Source organism: Molossus molossus, unplaced genomic scaffold, assembly GCF_014108415.1.
Source record: "Molossus molossus isolate mMolMol1 unplaced genomic scaffold, mMolMol1.p scaffold_m16_p_4, whole genome shotgun sequence".
In the NCBI taxonomy this organism is placed as follows: Eukaryota; Metazoa; Chordata; class Mammalia; order Chiroptera; family Molossidae; genus Molossus; species Molossus molossus.
The window spans coordinates 95,321,839-95,342,408 of NW_023425377.1; the positions used below are offsets into that span (position 1 = coordinate 95,321,839).

Consider the following 20,570-nt stretch of genomic DNA (forward strand, 5'->3'; position numbering starts at 1 on the left):
GAGCATCAGCCCATGGACTGAAGGGTTGAGGGTTTGATTCCCAGTCAAGGGCATGTACCTGGGCTGTAGGTTCAATCCCAGACCCCCAGTCAGGGTCATACAGGAGGCAACCAATCGATGTGTCTCTCTCACATCAATGTCTGTCTCCTCCTCTCCTCTCCCTCTCCCTCTCCCTCTCCCTCTCCCTCTCCCTCTCCCTCTCCCTCTCCCTCTCCCTCTCCCTCTCCTTCTCCCTCTCACTCTCCCTTTGACTCTATCTAAAACTCAATAGAAAGATATCTTCAGGAGAGGATTAACAAAAAAATTTAAAAATAAAAAATTATATCCTCAGGTGAAGATTTTAAAAAAAAAGATAGGTACCGGACACCAAAGTGGCAGGCAATGAAAGCTACTCCATGAATGTCGAATCTCTCCGACACATCAAGGCTCCTTCCGGCCCCCTCCACCCCACCTCCTTTCCCAGAGAACGACTGCTCCCACTCAGAAGCAGGTTTGGGTGGGGAATGAAGAGCTCCCCAGCTGGCACAGTTGGAGTCTTAATTATCTCAAAAGACTGGGCAATCATTTCTAAATCACTAGGGCATTTATATTTGAAGTTACTCTAGAACCCTGTATCTCTTGAGTGAGCTGAAAAAACACGTTCTTGCAAACATATTCAGCCTGGGATAGGGAAAGGTTTGCCCCCTGCTTTGTAAAATTCAGGAGCAACAAAAGTATGAGTTGTATTTTGATCAAGACCCAAAGGTCATGGTTATTCAATATACCAGTTCCATGTACATGTTGCCAGTGATTGTAGAAACATAAAGAAGGATCTCCCTTGATAGGAGAACACATAATCCCTACTCTGCAAATGTACACAGAACACAGCCCTCTTCGAAGAGAGTGGAAAATGCATAACAAGATATATTTTCTTCTTGAGCAAACCTTTGCTATAACCTGAACCCGTCCCCAACAAATTTCTCTGTGGCTTTAATGGATGCTAAAAATAAACAACAACAAAACAAACACTGTGTCCTGCTTGCAACAGATGCTGGAGCTCCAGAGCAGAGAATCCAGGGGCTTGTAGTGGTTTTCCCGACCTTTTATGATTTCTAAGGGCACACTTTTAAAGGCATCAGCATGAGAAAGATAAAGGGACATTAAAGTAGTCTTTTACTTTGAATTTCTGTGGTTCTTTTCTAAATCTCTGCAACTTTTTCATAGGTTACATTTCTCCCTAATTCTAGTTTAGATGTGTCTTTTCCCCACACATTTTCCACACATCACTTTCTCCCCTGTAACTACTGTGTGCAACATGATTCCAAATCGTGCCCCTGCATCTGGGAATCTTCTTTGCCTACCAACCCCTCTCTGTCTTCCATATCCCCTAACTTATCAACTCGCGATCTCTTTACATGAACTGACCAAGCAAAAGCATCCATTCTTGTTATCTTTTCTCTCATATTGTTTATACTTCTACTTTAGACCCTAGGCTGGATGAAAATATCCAACACCATGACAAGGGAACCATTGCTAAAATGTCTCCTTCATCTTCTCTCGCTCTCTCATGTGTTAAAATTTGTCTCCGGGCTCACTTCCTCCAAAACGTAATTCCTATTTCTCTACAGGTATGCTCCATCATCCGTATTGCAACAACCTGGTGTGCTGCCTAACGTTCTGCTGTCGTTGGCCCGTGTTACATCAGCAACTGTCCAGGAATTTTCCAGACCACAAGTGTTATCTCGTGTTACATATTTAACCTTTTCCTATCCCCTGATCTCTCCCAAACTCACCAAACAAGTCACCAAAGAAATAGAACATGCTTCTTTGTTCTCCTTTGCTCCATTCTGGGACCACTTCAGTATCTCCTTCCTTTGATCATTAAAACTTTCCCAAAAATCTGAAACACTGTGTCTAACTTCATCTTACTGCTTGACCATTCTTCCTCCGGCTTCTATACCCTCCTCACATCAGAGTTTGTGTGTGTGTGTGTGTGTGGGGGGTGGGTGTGTGTGTTTCTGTCACCACTGAAATGGCACAGGCTGTTAATTCATTGGTCTTCATTTTCTTTAATCTGTTGTATTTTATACTCTAAGCCAATTTCCTTGACTTTTCTCTTTCCTCCCTTGACAGCCTTCTCCACCTCTCTCTCTCCTCTCTTCCCTCCCCCCTGTCCTCTCCTTCTTTTTCTCTATTTTTTTTTCTTTCTTTCCTTCACTGCCTCCTCTTCTTGGTTCTGTGCTCACAAATATGGAATGTATTACTCCTTCTAACGTAATTCTTCACTTTTCAGCAATCTTCGTTCTGTCCCTATTTGCTACACCTCATGAGGAATCAAATTTAATGCCTAACTCGTAGGCCCGAATAGCTGGGTGAGCGGGGAGAGGCCAGGAGCAGAGTGCACACCAAAGCCTGAGGAACCGTCCTCACGATTATCCACACCTAAGTCACACAGCGTGCTCCTCTTTGGTGCTTCCTATTTCTAGTAACTGCCCACTGAATCCGTTGCTGAGGTCTCGGTCAAGACAAACTACCCATTAGACTGCATGGATTTCCCATGCTTCTTTATTTTGCATATTTACCCATCAGTTCCCAGCTCCCAAATTCCACTCTACCCTCCCCTTGATTCTGAATGCACACATAGTGCTCATCTTTCTAGGTCCCTCTCCTCTGACAACTTTTCTAAGCCTTTTCTAATGGCTCTGCTGTAAATAATCTTGCCTTTCTTTGAATTCCTGCCAAACAATGTGACTTATTAAGTATTACAGGTAATTTCATGTTATGTCCCCTTTTCACTACATGAAGCAGCAACTAAGTCTAAATCGACTTTGTGCCTTCCACAAGGCCTCGCGGTGTCAGGGGCGTACTCGTATCTTGTGGTACACACCTGTTTAGAGAGTTTTATTAGATAGTATACAACTATGCAGAACTCTGTGCTATATAAAAGAGGCAAATGGGTAACTATGCAAAAAGATGTGAATTGTTATTTTTAAGATCACAGGGAATCCAATTTAAAGGCAGATCTCAGGCTTTTCATAGATTTAAAGCCTTCTAGCCCAAAGTTGCTCATTAAAGGGGGAAAAAAAAAAGAAAATAACAAGTCACACATTACACAGAAACTATAATATCCACCATTGTCCGTTGTTTTGTAGGCTTGTGGAGTTGGAGCAGTTATTTCCGCTGCCAAACTTCCAGCAGTAACACTTAAAAGTTGCCAGTATGGTATGATGCCATCAGTTTTTAAAACTTAGAAAGGCTCATTGATTTTTACTGAGGTTTCTTACACAATCCACTTCCTTGAAGGCCAACTGAGCCAACCCTGATCTAGAGAAATTACAGAATGAATAAATGTTATGGTATCAACATAGAAATTATTTTGTTTCCTTTCCTCAATCCAATTCCCCAATTTATTTTCGGCCTCCATGGCCGCCAGTCATCAGCCCCAATGCTCACTGCCACACAGCCTTACAGACCCACCCACCTCCTCCCCTTCATTGGAAAATTCTGATACACCAGCGGACCAGTTTCAGAGGAGGCAAATTAATAACCCAATGCAATAAAACAGATTTCTAAAGCAAGACAACCTGGAATAAGACTTTTTACCATGTCTCAAGTAAGACAAATGAATGTCACAATAGATTGGTTAAAATAGCAGTTTTATTACAAGACTGGCAGAGTTACAGTGACTGTAAATTATAACTGTTGTTGGATTTCTATTTTACATAGTTGTAGTTATGAGTATACTCTTGTAAGCCAGAACAATTATTTTACAATTAGTTTAGACATGTCTGAGCCCAGAAGGAAAATTTCAATTTCAATCATTTTATTTCCCTTGAACAGAACCCAGTGCTACCAAAAACCAGGTCAATTCGATTCTTCACACATGGGTTTGTAACCATTGTCCAAAGCTGAACAAATATAAATGTAAATGATCAACAATTTAAGTATGTTTCCAAACTGCAGTATAAAATAGCAATAATGGGCTTTCATGCACTAAACAAAAACAAATAACAAACAAACAAAAAATGAGCTAGTAACTTCATTGTCAAGATAGAACATGATCAGAGTCGTATAAAACATAATACACACCCCTGAATTTGGACTGCAAATCTATCACTTAAACATCTAGTAAATGACCCAATTTGTTTACATGGCCCTGTACCTTTTTATGGCCTTTCTATAAAGAAGTTATTACATCCAATCCCTTTATTTTGTTTAAGAGTGTTTGAATGAGCCCCAGAACCACAAGCCCGTTAAACAAGCTCTCCTTAGATGGACATGGTCTCATATAATTCACCACTGCCGGGGAAACTTTCAAAACAATGTTTGTAGTTTGGAAACACCACACATTCCCACACACCAAAAGTATTTCCTGTTCTTTATACAGTTTTAAATGTAAGGCAGATATATTAAATAAGTCCTATTTTTCCATTTTTCCAAGTAAAAGTGTGGCATTTGCACTTCGTCCAGAAGATTTGCACCTCTGAGTGTTTTGTTATGGTAGGTTGACCATTCAGAAATGACTGCAAACAAAGATTGCAAGGAAATGTGAAATCCAGACACCCTAATTGATTTCCTAGGATGTAAATGTTAGTTCTAAAAGGAAATCATTTTAAAGCAGTTAGTTTAATGGGGTGGCCAACTGATGCCTATTAAAAGTTATCGGTATAGATTAAAGATAAATTTTCTACCATGAAGAAAAAGCATTTTAAAATAAGCATGCAGAATATTTAATTTCCAATTTTATATTCTTAATAATGCCTATAAACTTCGAGCTTGTTAATATTCTCAAAAAAACAAAGATTACAACCACTTCTTCTAGGGTTAGCATTTATCAATTAAGCGTCCAGACTCTCTCAACATCCAATGTCTTGGCCAGATTTTGACCTGGGAACCACCTGCTATTTTTAGATTGTTGATTTTTCCAGAAGCAATCAGACAGTTTTGTGATACAAAATAAATATATGGTTGAGCACATTCATACTACATATCTATAATATATAAGGCTGGATGTGAAACTATAAAAACGCTAGTGTGCTATGAGGTCTCGTCTCTTGCCTTATAGAGGCAATCCAGTTTCGTGTAGGCCTTCAAAAATAGTATATTTTTGTGTATAAATAAAAATGAAGCCAATAACAAAATGCATACTTATTTAATAGGAAGCATGCCCCAATACCTTTTATTACCTACACACAAACATATTTTCAGCATAAGGGATCTGTCTCTCACACACTCCATCTCTGGCTCTGGAGGTGCAAATCTATGCTTTTCATACTAGCACTATCTAGAGTTTATCTTTATTTTTATAGCGTTCACATATTTGTCCTTTGAATGGATGGTATTGTTATTGGTAGGAAGAGGTCCTAGTCCCCACCTGTTGCTAGTAGGAGTAAAATTCTTGTGCTAACCTAAGAAAATGAATTTTTTGAGACTCACGAAGGAGATCAAGTGAATTTTACTTGCGTGGAATTAAATCCCTGAGTTTCCAAGGCCCCATTTCCCTTGTCTGGCCAATAAAGAATGTAGCTGTGGCTTCAGTAGGGCTAGAATCAGAGCCAGTGTCCAGAGCTTCCCTTCCATGTGGGGACAGTACAATTCAGCATGAGGCTAGTTTAGCTTGTGTTCCCCAGTGCAGTCCATCAGTCCATTGCGTGTGGGGTCTGCAGGGCCACATGGCTGTGGAGGAAACACAGGCGAATGCAAGGAAGCAGGAACAAGAGAGTCCCGCAAGCCAAGAGCAACAAGAAAGTGAATTCCTTCATTGGGGAGTAAGTATTCCCAAATTTTCATGGGCTGGCAGTGGCCATGCCCGTTCTGGCCAAAGATCTCAGTTCCCAGGTATGACTGACAGGCAACTTCGCCAGTCACCCCAACTTCATGCACATGTGTCTATCTTCCCTTTGTGGGACCCCTTCCCCCAGTGTTTTGCAGGGAATGGACTGGTGGTTTCCTGAGTGGGGGAGGAGTGAAATTGCAGCTTCCCAGTGAAGCTGCCCAAATGACATGCCTACAATGTCTGGCCCTTGCTTTGCTCCTTTCCTATCATTAGTAACTAGCTAATCACAGTATCAGTACGATAGCAAATCACACTTTAGTAACAAGTAGTCTTCAGCATATTTCCACAGAACATATTGAAAAATCTGTAAGTTATTTTCTGTGTTCTTAAATAATTTGCACCCTACCGGTATGTCACCATGTCTCGGGTTGAAAATATGATAAATCAGAAATGAACTCTGAAGGTTCCCCTTTCTCCAAACCCAGTTAGAAATTTCTAGTATGCAATTGGATATTTCTTTCTTCCCATTTGTTCACATTATAAGCAAATGTTCCTTCCTAGTACATTGATTTTAAACACTGCCTGCTGCAATACAAAAAAAAAAATTATAACGCTTTACTGATTCCCAATTTGCATTTCTAATCACCTCACACTATGAATGTCTGTGGCAGTATGAGATACAGACTGTGATTTATTCCTCAGTGAAGCAAAAAAATAGATAAATAATAAGACTTCCAAAGACAGATGTCTTTATAAACACTCAACAAAATTAACTGCCAGAAACAACATGAGATAAGTACCACAGAAGTCCAACTTCTGTTGTTCAGAGCGTCTGATTGCTGAAGGGACTCAAAAGGCAGGTGCATGGGCCAGCTGGGCATGTTTAAGTACAGAAGCATGTCTCCATCTTGCGAATAATGAAAAGCTTAAAATAGTATCCACTCATGAACAAGGCTTTCCTAGAATGCACAGAACATAGCTTCAAAGAAAAAAGCAGGACATTAGGATATCTAGATAACACACTGCCAAGAGAATCCATTTATTTCCGATCCTTAAATACCACAAAATATTTCTAGCCTTGTAGACAAGAGACCAGCATGAACCTCACTAGGAAAAGGATGCAGTTACTCTATGTAGAGGAATTAATTTTCCACAAAACTTGACATTCTTTCCCTTAAAAGTGTTAAGGCTCCTTTCTTTGTTTCTTGCAATGTAATAGCTTCATTACACTAATTCAATGCGCTGGAAGCTGCCTCCCTTTTATCACAATCTCCTGATCCCTCAGCCAGGCTCACTCTGCATGCCATCCATTTTGTGAATGAAGTGTGAAAATAGCTCTTTGTTTACATAAAGAAGGCAATAGAGAGTAGTGTGGACACAGGCTTAGCTTCTTTGAGTGTAACTGAGGCTCTGCAGCCTGCCCTTCTAACCAGTGCAGAACTTCCAAACACGCCTAATGACTGGGAGAAAATTCCAACAATAAGCAGTTAACTACACACACCAAAGGGGAACTCTGCTACTATCTGCCTGCTTCGAAAATAAAGGGTTTTGACTGAATCTGAAACACGAAGGCAACATTTCCTTTTATTCTGTTTGTTAACAGCAAATTCTGCAGGAAGAATGCCCTGCAAACAGCATCAGGGCCTTTGAACACACACTCCCCAGACACTTTGTAACTTGGTTCCTGCTTTCACTCACACTCAGCACTGGACTCCTCTTGTCTCTCACACATGATAGGCCTTTCATGCTTCTGTTCTTTTGCAAGCTGTTCCTCCCGCCTAGAATGCTTTCCTCTTTTTCCCTCGCAGACCCACTTCAAAATAAGTCACCTCCTCTGTGGGAACTTTACTCCTTGCGCTTCTTTTCCAGGCAGACTCAACCATTTAGTCAATCAGTAGAGGATTTTTGAACTGAACTAAAGCAACTGTGTTCCCATAGCACTTGGAGCGCAGAACTAATAGACCATGAGATTAAAAAAACAGCCTCTGCCATCTCTCTTGGACAGAACTTCTCAAGGGCAGGGACTGAATCTCATTCTTCATGGCCCCAGCACCTAGGGCAGAGCTTAGCCAAGAGCAGATGCTCGTAAATATTTGCTGAATAAAAAACAATGTTCTAATAAAACATTAGACCATTTAACTCACGAAGGAAGAGGCACGTGGCTCTGAGTCCTGGCTTGGAATCAGACCGAAGTCCAAACGTTTACCAGCTGTGGGACCTTGGCTAAGCCACCGAGCCAGGGAAGACTTGCTGTTTCTCCTAATAACTCATGAGGAGGTTATAAAGATAAACTGCATACTGTCTGCGCACACTGAGCACAATGTGGCACCTAGCAGGCACTCCTGGGGAGTCACTGTTTTAAGCATTATAAAACCAGAGGCTCACCCAGAGCTCCTCAGACCCATTCCACTCTCCCTCCAAGAATGCATCCAAATCCTGCCTCCTTTGCGTCTTTCCTGGGAGCTCTTACCGATTTCTTATCGGTACACAGTATACGTGACAGCAATGCAGATCTATATCCTTGTACTTACCATGAACATGCCTTGTCCTGCTTAGAGATGTTGTTGGTTTTCCTCAAGAAAGCGGCATCCACTTTGCCTCTGTCCCCCAACACCCAGCATCACCCCAATATACCTCATTTGATTGAGAAATGGCTCAGGTGCTTTTCAGTGGGGAAAAAGTCAAGTACCAAAAATAAATAATAAATAAATAATAGCCGACTTTGAAAATAAAAGCAGAATTAAGCCTGACACCAAGAAAGCAAAGTTATTGAAGCCATGCTGGCAGAGATGGTTCAGTTTAGAAACCAGGCAAAAGTGCAGGGAGGAAGCTGCTCGGTCACCAGGGCACTGGGAATAACTGCTTAGAGGTAGCACGTGAGGTCTCATGTGCAGTTGGATAGCTGATCAGATCGGCTAAACCCAACCTAAAATGTATGCTCTGGAAATAAAAGACAAAATAAACTAATGCTACCAAGAGATATCACTCGTAATAAGTTGGCTATAGTGATCAATGTAATTGGTTTAGCTCCTCTTTATAATTGTTTAGCTCCTTTGCCCTCAATTTTAGGAACTTGACAAACAAATATTTTATTTTTTTAAATATGTTTTCATTGATTTTTTTTTTTTTTAGAGAGAGAAGGGCGAAAGATACATGGATCGAGCCTGAAACCGCCCTGACCAGGAATCAAAACAGGACCTCTCAGTCCACGGGCTGACGCTCAATCCACTGAGCCACACTGGTCACAAACAAACATTTTTAAAAGGTAAATTAATCCTGTTTTAGGCAATTTTTTCAAGTCCACAGCTATGAATTTCTTTCCTGATGCTTTGGACTTTGAAGAGACATTTGTATAGATTATCCTATACAATTTAGTGTAAATAAAACTAAAGGTCACTCATTAAATCTATTCAAAAGAATAATGGGCCTTGCTTTCTGGGCCTTGTTTTCTTATTCATTCTGCTTAATCCAATGTTCAAAGTATATATTTTTTAAAACCCTCCTATATGGAACCATGCATTCCAAGGTCAATCATCTTCTTTATCATCATCAATCAATTAAAAAACCAAAATGTTAAAATAAACATCATTCATCCATGGACTTGGTACCCCTACTTAAAATAATGAATGCCCCAATGTATAATAATAGCAATTCCAAAGGCAGTCTTTCAACTCATTTACCAACCTGTCAGATTTCTACCTCAATAGAAATATTATAATATACAGTAGTCAGATTATCTGTTCTATTTAATTAATGTGATTATTTTGAAATTGTTTTCTTTAGTGTTCTTGTAAAGAATGTTTCAGAATCAAGGGAATCTCACCTCTTTTCACACCCTGCAGAGCATGCAACACCCTAAAATAATAAAGAAATGCTTCGATAGGAAGCACTAGAATTTTAAAACTAGAATTCTATTTGCCTAATTCATTCTCACACAAGGAAAACTATGTCACCACATTAGCAGTTTAGCACTGTTGTATTCAACAGTGGCCTTGACCAGTCACTTCAGCCGTCTAGGCCTCATTTTATACATGGGTGAGGACAGGCTCCTGAGGACCCTTCCAGTCCTAACTTTCCACACACCATGTTTAGGAAACCTACACACTTACTTGGTATATACTCACCAAGTAACATAAGTAACATTACATATACATATATATGTTTGACCCTTGAACAATGCAGAGGTGTTAGGGGAGCTGATCTCCCCACAGTAAAAATCCAAGCATAATTGCGACTCTCCCAAATTTAATTAACTACAGTTGGCTCTTGGCATCTGCAAATTCAAAACACAGCATTTTCAATCCATAGCCGGGAAACCACTGTTGGGAATGTGAAAATATTTTCTATCTGTGGTTGGTTGAATCTGCAAATGCTGAAACCTACCTGGGATATGAAGGGTCTATTGTATTTTTTTTTTTTTTTTTAAAAAAGCCCATGTAGAAATGGATCTACGCAGCTTAAATCCATGTTGCTCAAGTCAGCTGCATTGAATAAGATGATAAAGTAGTACTCTGATTGGCATATCTTATCACAAGCAATAAATAAACAAATTTATCTTCCTATGAAAAAGGTAGAACAAAGTATAAGTTCCAAGACCAAAACGAGAACTTCAAAGATGGCCTGTCGTTCGAGTCCACGCTACACTCTTACTCTAATAAGGCACTACATCCAGAACCACTTAGCAAATATTTATTGGGCGCCTACCATGTACGACTGCCTGTTCTGGGTTCTGGAGCTACCATACAGGGCCAGTCAGACAAGGTGCACACTCTCAGGAAACTGACTTTCTATGGGGATGGTCACTGAGGCAGGTTCACAATTAATTAATTAATTAACAAATAGAAGAATATCAAAGAATGATAAGTGCTATGTAGTTAATTAACCATGATGTGATAGTGAGGGCTGACTGATTTAGACTAAGTGGTCATAATAAAGACCTCTCCACAAAGGTGATTCATCTAACCCAAGATGATAGGAAGGTACTACCCATGCAAAGGCAGCAGATCTGTGTTGGAAGAACAACCACCTGAGGGTTGCCATCCTATGCCAAGTGCGCCATGTCCCCTCTTCTCATCTCACATCCCAGGCCCCAACCCTAGAGAAGCTAGAACCAAAGAAGCTACAAGAAGACTTGAAAGAGGCTATACCCTTCCTTACTCTGTGTCCTTGAAGCCATGGGCTGGGCCTGAGCTGCCTAGCAGGGGGAAGAAGAGACAGGAGTTTGAAGTCCAATGTGAACTAAATTATCTGGAGCTAAAAGTGTCAAAATGTTTAACAATCAATACTGCAGGCACACTGATCAGGAAGAAAGCTAGCAAGGTTGGGGTGGTGTCCTAGAGGTTCTGAGCTGTGCCAGGCATGAACTCTGTAGTTTCTGGTTCATAGATAATCCGTTTGTCCAGGAAGAGTATCACTGGCTCCTGCCCAACCCAGGGAGAATATTTCAATATTTTAACAATCTGTCAGGTAGTAATGGTGCATACCAACTGAAAATCAACCACAGAGGTGTCCTTAGGCAACAGGAAAGAGAAGTCTGAAAAAAAATCGGTTGAAGGCATGGTGGAAAAATAATACACAGAGATTGTTTAATAAATGACTTACATGGAAATTATATAGTTACATAGAAATATTCTAGCTATGTATAAGGCTTCCAAATAAAATAAAATCAGAAACACCAAAATCAGACTTAATTAAATGAAGAGAGTGTTATTATGACTTCCACCATTTGGGTTGATGCACATAGAAACCTATGACACAAAATTTACCAGCCTTAAAAACATTTACCAGGCTGAGGGTGGGAATGTGGACATTATGAATCCACTGGTTCCATTATAATTTCTTTAGCACATATCACATTATCATTAGAATTCTGTTTCTACAAAAACTGTGCAAGTTGGTAGATAAAATGGAATTTTAGCAGTACAAACAGAGAAAAAAACATCAAATAGAAGAGAATGTAAAGATCTGCAAGAAATAAGTTTCATGAGGATGAAGTAAGAATAGTCAAAACAAAGACTTTGGTGCCTGAGACAGAACTCTACAAAATAGCATGTTTGGGAAAGTTCCGGGCGGAATGCTAGAGTCTGTCTACAACTATTTAATAAATTATATTCTTAGTCCCTGAAGCTTCTTCCAGACCTTGTACTTTCTGATTACCTTGTAGAGGTAAATACAACGTATATCAGATTAAATGTAAAAGATAACAGTTGCTAGGGAAGGAAAAGTTACAATAAACTGGAACGGGGCTTTTTTGTCACCTACTGTGAAAAAAAATATTCATCATTACATAATGACACTCCTTCTTCAACTTCCTCAACTATCTTAAACTGAGCAGAGAACCAAGAGGAAGTTGCTTTTTCAAAAAAATAAAATAAAAAGCCTCTAACAACAAAAATAAATGTCACAAAGGTCACACGCCACAACTTATAGACTAACTGCCAGGAAAGTCCCTTAGTCCTCAGCAGAGCCTCTTTACTCTTGAATGCCACTCTAGGAATTGTGATCATGTGATTTCCAGTGAAATAAGGCTTGGGAGCTGCCACCTTCAAAGGGTTGGGGAGTGGGCACAATTTTGTCAGATACAGATACACAAGCAGGAGGGAAAAGCTGTCACTGAAAAAAACAAAAAGAGAGAGAGAGAGAGAGAGAGAGAGAGAGAGAGACAGAAAAGCCATAAACACAAGATACATGTCCTCAGATAGGCATCACTCGGGGAACATTGGTCTCTGAAGTAAATGGGAGGCGGGCAGGCCACAAAGGCGTGAAGGAAAAGAGCACACACAGTATTTAGAAGGATAACCCTAACTAACAGAGGGGAATTCCAAATCTTCACTCAAAATGGTTAAAGAATGTGAGAACACTAATAAGCATGTTTCCAGTTTATGGAAGTAAAATCACTCGCCAATAGCATAAGGTAGATAAGGCCTTACTCTATCAACCACTTTGTGATGGTGTGTATTTGGACGATATGCAATAGATAAAGTCAGCCTTGTTTCATTTAGTTTACTGAGGTATGGGATTCTTTCTGCTGCGACTCAGACTGCCATCCTAGAACTCACTGGTTTCATGGTAGGCATTCTCCTCTCAAATGAATGCACACAGATAACAGTAAATTTTCCCACAGTCATACAGAAAGTATAGATCAGAAACTCTATGTGAGTCAGTGTTCTTGTTTATCTCCCTCTTTAAGCTAAATCTGGAGACCTCTGGTGTATATGTGAGACTTCAGGATTGGAATTAATGTTAAGAATGAATGACACACAGACAACTTATAATACTAGAGGACAAAGAAATTTTTACAGTAAAGTGACAGGAATTGCAATAGTGTTACATCATAACCCAGGTAACTAATAATAGAATAAATAACACTGACCCCTCAACACTAAATTGGAAGCACCCTCCACACGTTCCAGTCTAAATCCAAATACCTAACATTGGCTATAGCAGTCAATTTCTATTTATAACACTTTTTTTTTCTTTCTGTATTATTAGTTTCAGGTGTACAGCATAGTGGTTAGATAATCATTCACTTTATAAAGTGTTCCCCCTGATATTTCCAGTACCCACCTGGCACCATGCATAGTTATTACAATATTACCGACTATATCTCCTATGTTGTGCTTTACAACTCCATAAATATTCTCTTACTACTGATCTGTACTCTGTCTCCTCACCTTTGTTACCCAGTCCCCCAGCCCCCCACCCCCTCCACTGGCAACCATCAGTCTGTTCTCTGTATCTATGAGTCTGTTTCTGTTTTCTTTGTTCATTTATATTGTATAACACCTCTTGAGATACCAAGTTAATATTGAAACTGAGCATGCCTGGGGATTTGATTGAGTCAACATCATTTGAGACTTTGGAATGCTCCCAGAAAGAGAGTATCATTGGGGCGGAGTCCTTGAAAGCAGGAATGAACTATAGTCACAACAGATCAATGTGGACATTTCATATTTAGCATTAGAAGACCTTTCACAAAATCAAGCAATGCACAAACTAGGCTATTAGCGTTATTTTATATGACACCCTCAGGTGGGTGTGTACTTAGAGATTTAGATAATAATCTAAATTGAGAAGAGCAATAGTTCAATCAAAAATCAATCGTAATTATGAGGGAAAAAAAATACACACGTAAAGGAATGGAAAATTTGAAAGCCACAAAAAAGAAGAAAAAGAAGGAGGAGGAGGAGAAGGAGAAGAAGAAGAAGAAGAAGAAGAAGAAGAAGAAGAAGAAGAAGAAGAAGAAGAAGAAGAATTATTATTATTATTATTATTATCATTATCATTAGAGGTTCTAGAAATTTTGTTCATATGCCAGGGGGATCTTCTTTAGCACCAACCTGCTATCCTCAAATCTTGGAACCTTGAGGGATAAAAATCAACCTGAGCATGTGCAGGAAAATAGCTCTATATTGCCCCCTAGTGCTGGGCTGTCCCAGTTCTCCTTAGGCTAAAAACTACAAGGTGAGTAGTTCGTCTACTTCCAGTTACTTCCTGCTGCCAGCCTCCTAAGAGCTAAACATAGCCCAATCCTGTGCCCACAGATTAGGAAACAACTAAGCTATTTTTAGCATCATGCATCTTAGGAATGGCAATGGCCCAGTCTCTGATGGCAACAGAATGTGTGTGGCCTGGCTTAATGATCTCACCTCTCCGAAGGGTGTGAATCTACTCCATAAAGTGGTCAGTGACTCCTTGAGAGTTCTGGGGCCTATTACAAAGTGATCATGGTATGTGGATCACAAGAAATAATGACATGGAAAGGACAATGAGAGGTACAAGTAGCAAAAGGAATCAGGAAGATGACAGATACCAGGACAGGCTTGATAAGTCAGAACAGTAGGAGACATGATATAGGACAGGAACAATAAAAAATAGAAGTCAGAAGCCAGGAATGTTGGGCATTGTCATTGTGGAGACGCTTGTCTAGTAGTAAGAAGCAATATTTTGAACTGGACATTTATTTTACATGAGAAAGAACAAAGGTTGGTCTGATCTGTTTCCTGCTAGGGTACAGCTGGTGCTGTGGCTCCTTTGATCACTTTCTCCCAGTCCTCTGCAGCTCCTGTGATTAGAGTTAGATCCCTTGGCTGCCCTTTGATCAGCAACTCAAGCAGCCGCAGGTGCCATGTGCCATCATATTAACAAGTTGTAAGAAGCAACCACATTAACATTGGCTGATAAATGTGATACCAGCGATTGCTGCACATCCAACAAATACAAATAATGTGAACAAACGTCCCAGGAATCCTTATTTAATCTGTTTCTGTACTCTAGAACTTCCCGTGCTTTCTTAAAGATGAACACTTTATAGAGAGTTTAAATTCAAAGTTGAAGCTTGGAAACATCCCAACACCTAAAGAAAAAGTTGCTGTGACTTAAAAATACAGTACACACCATTCTGATTTTCTGGGTATGCTGTTTGTATTCATTTCGCCTCGTTAATGAAGTGACAGCACTCTTGCATTCGGAATGAATGACATACAAAGCACTAAACACATGTACATTTCTTTTCAAATAACATTAAGAGCCACCACTTGTAAACAGGGTGTTCAATATTCTAATTTTAGACAGCCTACATTAACATTGCGGTTTCATGTGCAGTATAAAATTTCTATTTACAAAGTATTCTCAAAAATGACTTCATAATGGTAGATCAAGAGAAAAAAGAGTTTAGAAATTGAATGATGTAAATCATATGGGGTTCAGAGGCTAAGCAAATTACACACCCTGAAGCTGCCCTTGGCTTTATGAAAGGAGCCTTTCTCCAGCTCTGTGCAATCCCAGCCCAAGGGAACTTGCATCTGAGAGTTTTCTAAACATTTCAGGTACACTTGAAAGCTGAAAGTAATTCTCATTTCCTATGCAGGATTAAGTCGTTTCCCGCACACACAAAATAGCAGTCATTCACCAACACATACAAATACACACCACCAGAAAGGTAAGGACTTCAGAGTACACACAAAGGCACATTAAAAAAACGGGGGGGGGGGGGGGACAAGAAAAATACATTTTTTTAATTCACCCTAAAAGCGTCCTCTGGGCCTCTTGACCTCTATATTTCCTGTCTGCTTACTTGATTAATTGATGCCTTTCCACTTAAAAGTGCTTCAATTAATGCAGCTGATACATTTCCTGAAACAGCCCCCTCCCGAATAAAAAAAAAAAAAAAATCTGAGTAAAGTTACACATGCCCAAACTCATTCATTTTGGATTCGTTGTTAGAGGCAGTTCTTGAACTTATAACTGGCAACGAGAGGTGCTGCAATGTGCATCTGAACTGACTTCCACGCTCGCTTGCAGAAAGTCCTCTCTCCAGCTGGGGCTACGGTGGCACTCCTGTCGCCCAGTTAGAGCCTGGTGGCAGCTCCCGAAGTTGCAAACTGCACGTTAGCCTCCGAAAGCCCATGCCCATGAACGCACAGCGTATTTGCATGGAGACGGAACGCTCAGACCCTCGCCGGCTGGTGTACATCACACAGCAACGCACAATGCCAACGTAACACACACAGCGGGACCCGGCAGGGGGGAGAGTCGGGGGAAAGACTCACCGTTCTGTTCCTTGTTGCTGGACAACTGGAATTTACTACTCAGGCTGGACTCAGCCTGAGTCCGCTGTCTCTGGCCGGCCAGGGCAGATGTCAGCAGGAGAAGCCCGAAGAGGAGCATTTGGCTGACTGGGGTGAGAGCTCGCTCACGCCGGGCACTTGGGAAGCAGCGAGTCCCGAGTCTCTTTCACCGCCGCCAGGGGAAGGCTGCGCTGGGGTGGAAGCTCCGAGCCTGCTCTGGCAGCAGAGAATCGCAGGGTAGTTTCCACATAATCCCATCCAAAACTTTTTCCTAGAGCCCTCTTCTGTGTCTCCAGTTTTTGAAAAGGATCAAAGCAAAACCTGGACCTGAACCAGTTTCCCAAGGTTTAAACAAATCCTGAGCTGTGCCGAAGTGGTGGGGGTGGGGGTGAAGGCGAGGGAGGAAAGAGGGGGGTGGGGACGCGGGGGAGCCGGGGGAGCGCGGAGAAGTCACCAGCAAGTTGCTGGGAGCACCTGTCAGTTTGGGGGACAAGACAGGGGCGAAAAACTCAAGGGTCGCGCGAAGCCAGCCTCGAAGCCAAGTTGGCGGCGAGCACTTTCTGATCAATCACAAAGCTGCCAATAGATGAGGCTCTCCCGGCGCCCCTCTTCCCCGCCCCACCCCCACCCCCGAAGGGGGAGGGGGAAGAAACAAGGCGAGGGCGCCGCGGCGGATCCCCGGGGCGGAGGAGCCGCAGCGGGGCCGGGGGCTCCGGGCCGCGGCCGCCCCGGGAGCGGGCGGAGGGAGGCCGCGGGGTCCCGCTCCCCAGCCCGGCGCGCAGCCTGCGCCGGGTCCCAACCGCTGCAGCACAGATCCCGGCACCTGGCTTGAGTTTTCCGCGATCAAAGTTCACCTTGTTTGGGGTGCGTCCCCTGCTCCTCAAAGCCCAGGGCAACTCGGCAGCTCGGGGTCACCGCGGGGCTCCGGTCGTTCCTGGTGCTCTCCCCCCAGGCTTCGGGCTCCGCGCAAACCTTGGGGCTCGGTGCGGCGTCTCAGCACCGGGTAGAGAGAGAAGGCCGGGCGGGCCAAGGCTCCAGTTTGTCCCCTCCCCTTCTCTACCTTCCCCCTGCCGGCGGAGTCGGGAGGAGGGGGCCGTGGGCCTAGCCCGGGCGGAGTGAGCGGCCGGCGAGCGCCGAGGCTGAGTCGCTCCCCGGCTGGCGGCCGAAGGGGAAGGGCGGGGGTCGCCGTCTACGGGAGGGCACCCCCGGGTCGCGTCCTCTCGCACTGGCTGGAGCCGCCAAGTGGCTGTCCAACAGGTGCTGGCACAGTCGGGGTTACTGCGGGGCTCCTACAGACGCGACCCAAAGGGCCAGGGCGGGAGGGGAATACAGTCAGAGCAGTGGCCCCTGGCTTGCTCTCCACTGGACGCCCTTAACCCCCAATAAAGAGCAGGCTGAGTGGTGAAGGGTGCAACAAAAGCAAAAAGAAGTGAGAAAGAACTTTCTGCAACTCTCCCTCTGCCCCCGCCCCCTGTGGCCATGACTTGTCATTAAATTCCAAGGGGATCCCCATCCCCAAAGGGCTTGGCCAGAGTTTCTGGGCCAAAGGAAGAATGGAAATTGGAATTCAAAGATTTCCCTCTAGTGTCCAGCTCTCTGAAGTCAGGTGGATAAAGCAAAAGTAAAGACAAACGGCCAAAACAATAACATTCATTCGTTTAACACACACTGTGTTTATTGAATGCCTACTTTGTCAGACCCTGCTCTAGGAGCTGGGACTGGAGTAGGGAAAACACAAAGCCTTTGTCCTCTGAAGGTGCATTCGAGTTGGGCTACATTCAATTAGCATCAAGCAAATCGGAAATAATCACCCAAACCCTGGGTAAGTCAATGAAAACAATTCCACCTGGAATGGTGCTCCAGAAGGGATCGGAAGGAAGGATATAGCTTTAAGGTATAGGCTGATCTAGGGATGACTCTCCAAGAAAGTTCTTTTTTAAGGAGTTGCCCTTCCTGACCTTACCAGATCATTTACTGAGTACTGAGGAGAGCTACCCTGAAAAAGGATCCAAGGGATGCTTAGTCAGAGACCTACTCCTACTGCACCAAACCAGGAGCTTCCTCAGTCTTGCTGAAAAAGACAAACCTTCTTCCTGTATTTACTCACTGAGACCAGCCAACCTGACCTCTCTGCTTGTAGTTTCCTAGGGCCTCTTCTTTTCTTTCTCTTCTTAGAACTCTACTAAGCTCAGCTTCAGTTCGGAACCTTACTCGTCTATGGCATTCACTCATTCTTACTATTTTACCACTTCCATCTTGACAGAGCACAGGATATCAAAGCAAATAAATAAGGCCTAGTCTTTGACTTTAAAAACTTACAGTTGAGAGGACAAAGCCTTGCTATTTTATTCACTTTTGCAACTCATCAGCATCCATGTGAATCCATATCCGCACAATAAATATGTTCCAAAAATGTTTTGTAGGTTTGTGAGGGAGAATGGGAGTGATTCCAATTTTAACAGCATAATTCGACTTGTTATATAAAAGACATGCTTCGAGAATGCATTTTAATCTGTAGTCATGTGCCCATTAACAACAGGATGCATTCTGAGAAATCAGTCATTAGGCGATTTCATTATGGTGCCAACATCATGGAGTACACGTAAGCAAACCTCGACTGTGAAGCTGAGCTGACGACACACCTAGGCTGCCTGGTACGACCTGCAAGCCTGTACAGCACGTTACTGTACAAAACAACCGAGATTAAATCGAACACAAGAGAAAATGATGCAATCAAGAGATGCAGTAAACAGGAGAGTTATGAGGCTGCTGCTCTCATAGCACAACATTCTATTTTACAGTGAACTTTGCTTTTGTTTCCTTGTGGGTTTTGTTTGTTTGTTTTACTGTTTTTATTGGGTTTTTAGAGAGATAGGAAGGGGGAGGGAGAGAAAGAAATATCAATAAGAAAAAAAAAACATCAACAATGATTGGCCGCCTCCTACATGCTCCCTACTGGGGATCAAGCCACAACCTGGGCATGTGCCCTGACAGAATCCAACCAGTGCCTCTTGGTGCATAGGTTGACGCTCAACCACTGAGCCACACTGGCCCAGTCAAACTTTGTTTTTGTAACTAGAAAGAGTACACAATAAAATACTGATACAAGTGTAGTATGGTAAATATGTAAATCAGTAACATAGCTGTTTATTGTCATCATCAAGTGTATGTACTGAACATAATAGTATTTGCTATACTTTAACATGAATGGCAGTAGGTTTGTTTACACCAGCATCACCACAACTGATAATTGCATTTTCATACAATGTTACAATAGTAGCTGTGTCACTAGGTGACAGGAATCTTTAGTGCCATCATAATCATATAGGACCACTGTTGTGTATTCAGTCCATCTATCCCAAATATCTTTATTTAGTGCACGCCTGCATTTACAATAAAACTATTTATTTCCCAGATTTTTTAAGTTTGTAAGTTTGATTTTTTAATCAGGATTTTTCTAAATGAGGCTTTTGAATGCCCATATACTTGAGTTTCTTGACCACCCACATAGAGAGAGAGAGAGTGTGTGTGTGTGTGTGTGTGTCTGCAGATTAAATCCATTTGCTCTCACAAGATTATAAGGATGCTTACTCTTTATTTTGTATCATTTCATATTGGCTAGAACAGTGCCTGGCCCAGGGGGGGATAATAAATAAACACTCTTGACTGACTGACAGGTTTCTTTATTGGAGTCACTTACATGCTCCCTGGAATTTCAGCATGAAGGTTGTATTTGAAAAGTTACAGATGATCAAGAATAATACTCTATCTCTGCATTTCACCTCATCCACATTCTACAGATTGATTTGACAATCCCCTTACACAGAAAGCCAGCCATGACCCCCAGACAAAATCATGTCCACATTGCCTGGTTTCCTCTCCACGTACTTGCCTTGTTGTTTCTTAAACTGCTCTTGCCTTTGGCATAGCTGATTTCTTTCAACACTTTATCCTCTGCCCGTCTTGCTGCTCTATTTTGCTTATAAACCTTTCCTAGGACAGGAGAACCCTTGAAGTGAAAATAATTTTATATAACCTGGAGTCTGCACAATTACTAAACAGTATATTTTAAATGAATATGGCTTTGTGTTGGCCTAAAGCATTTACCTGGAAAAAAGGCCTCTGTTCTGTCAACCAAGAAAAAATAATTGTGAACATTCTTTATGGTTTTCATAACTCCTAGTAAGGAGTACCCACTCCAGCTGAATGCCTGAAGACTGTACCTGCAAATTTCTGTTGAAGAACAT

At 42.0% G+C, this 20,570-nt stretch overlaps 1 protein-coding gene across 2 annotated transcripts in view; it reads right to left on the reverse strand.

Annotated features, from left to right (window-relative positions):
* PDGFC (platelet derived growth factor C) overlaps nt 1-17,328 on the reverse strand; it is a 184,333-nt gene extending 167,005 nt beyond the window's left edge. For both annotated transcript variants that reach the window (XM_036240299.1, XM_036240300.1), the window contains exon 1: nt 16,306-17,328. In XM_036240299.1, coding sequence (XP_036096192.1) covers nt 16,306-16,423 — 118 coding nt within the window. In that variant the 5' untranslated portion in view covers nt 16,424-17,328. The remainder of the gene's footprint in view (nt 1-16,305) is intronic.
* Between the last annotated feature and the right edge of the window lie 3,242 nt (nt 17,329-20,570).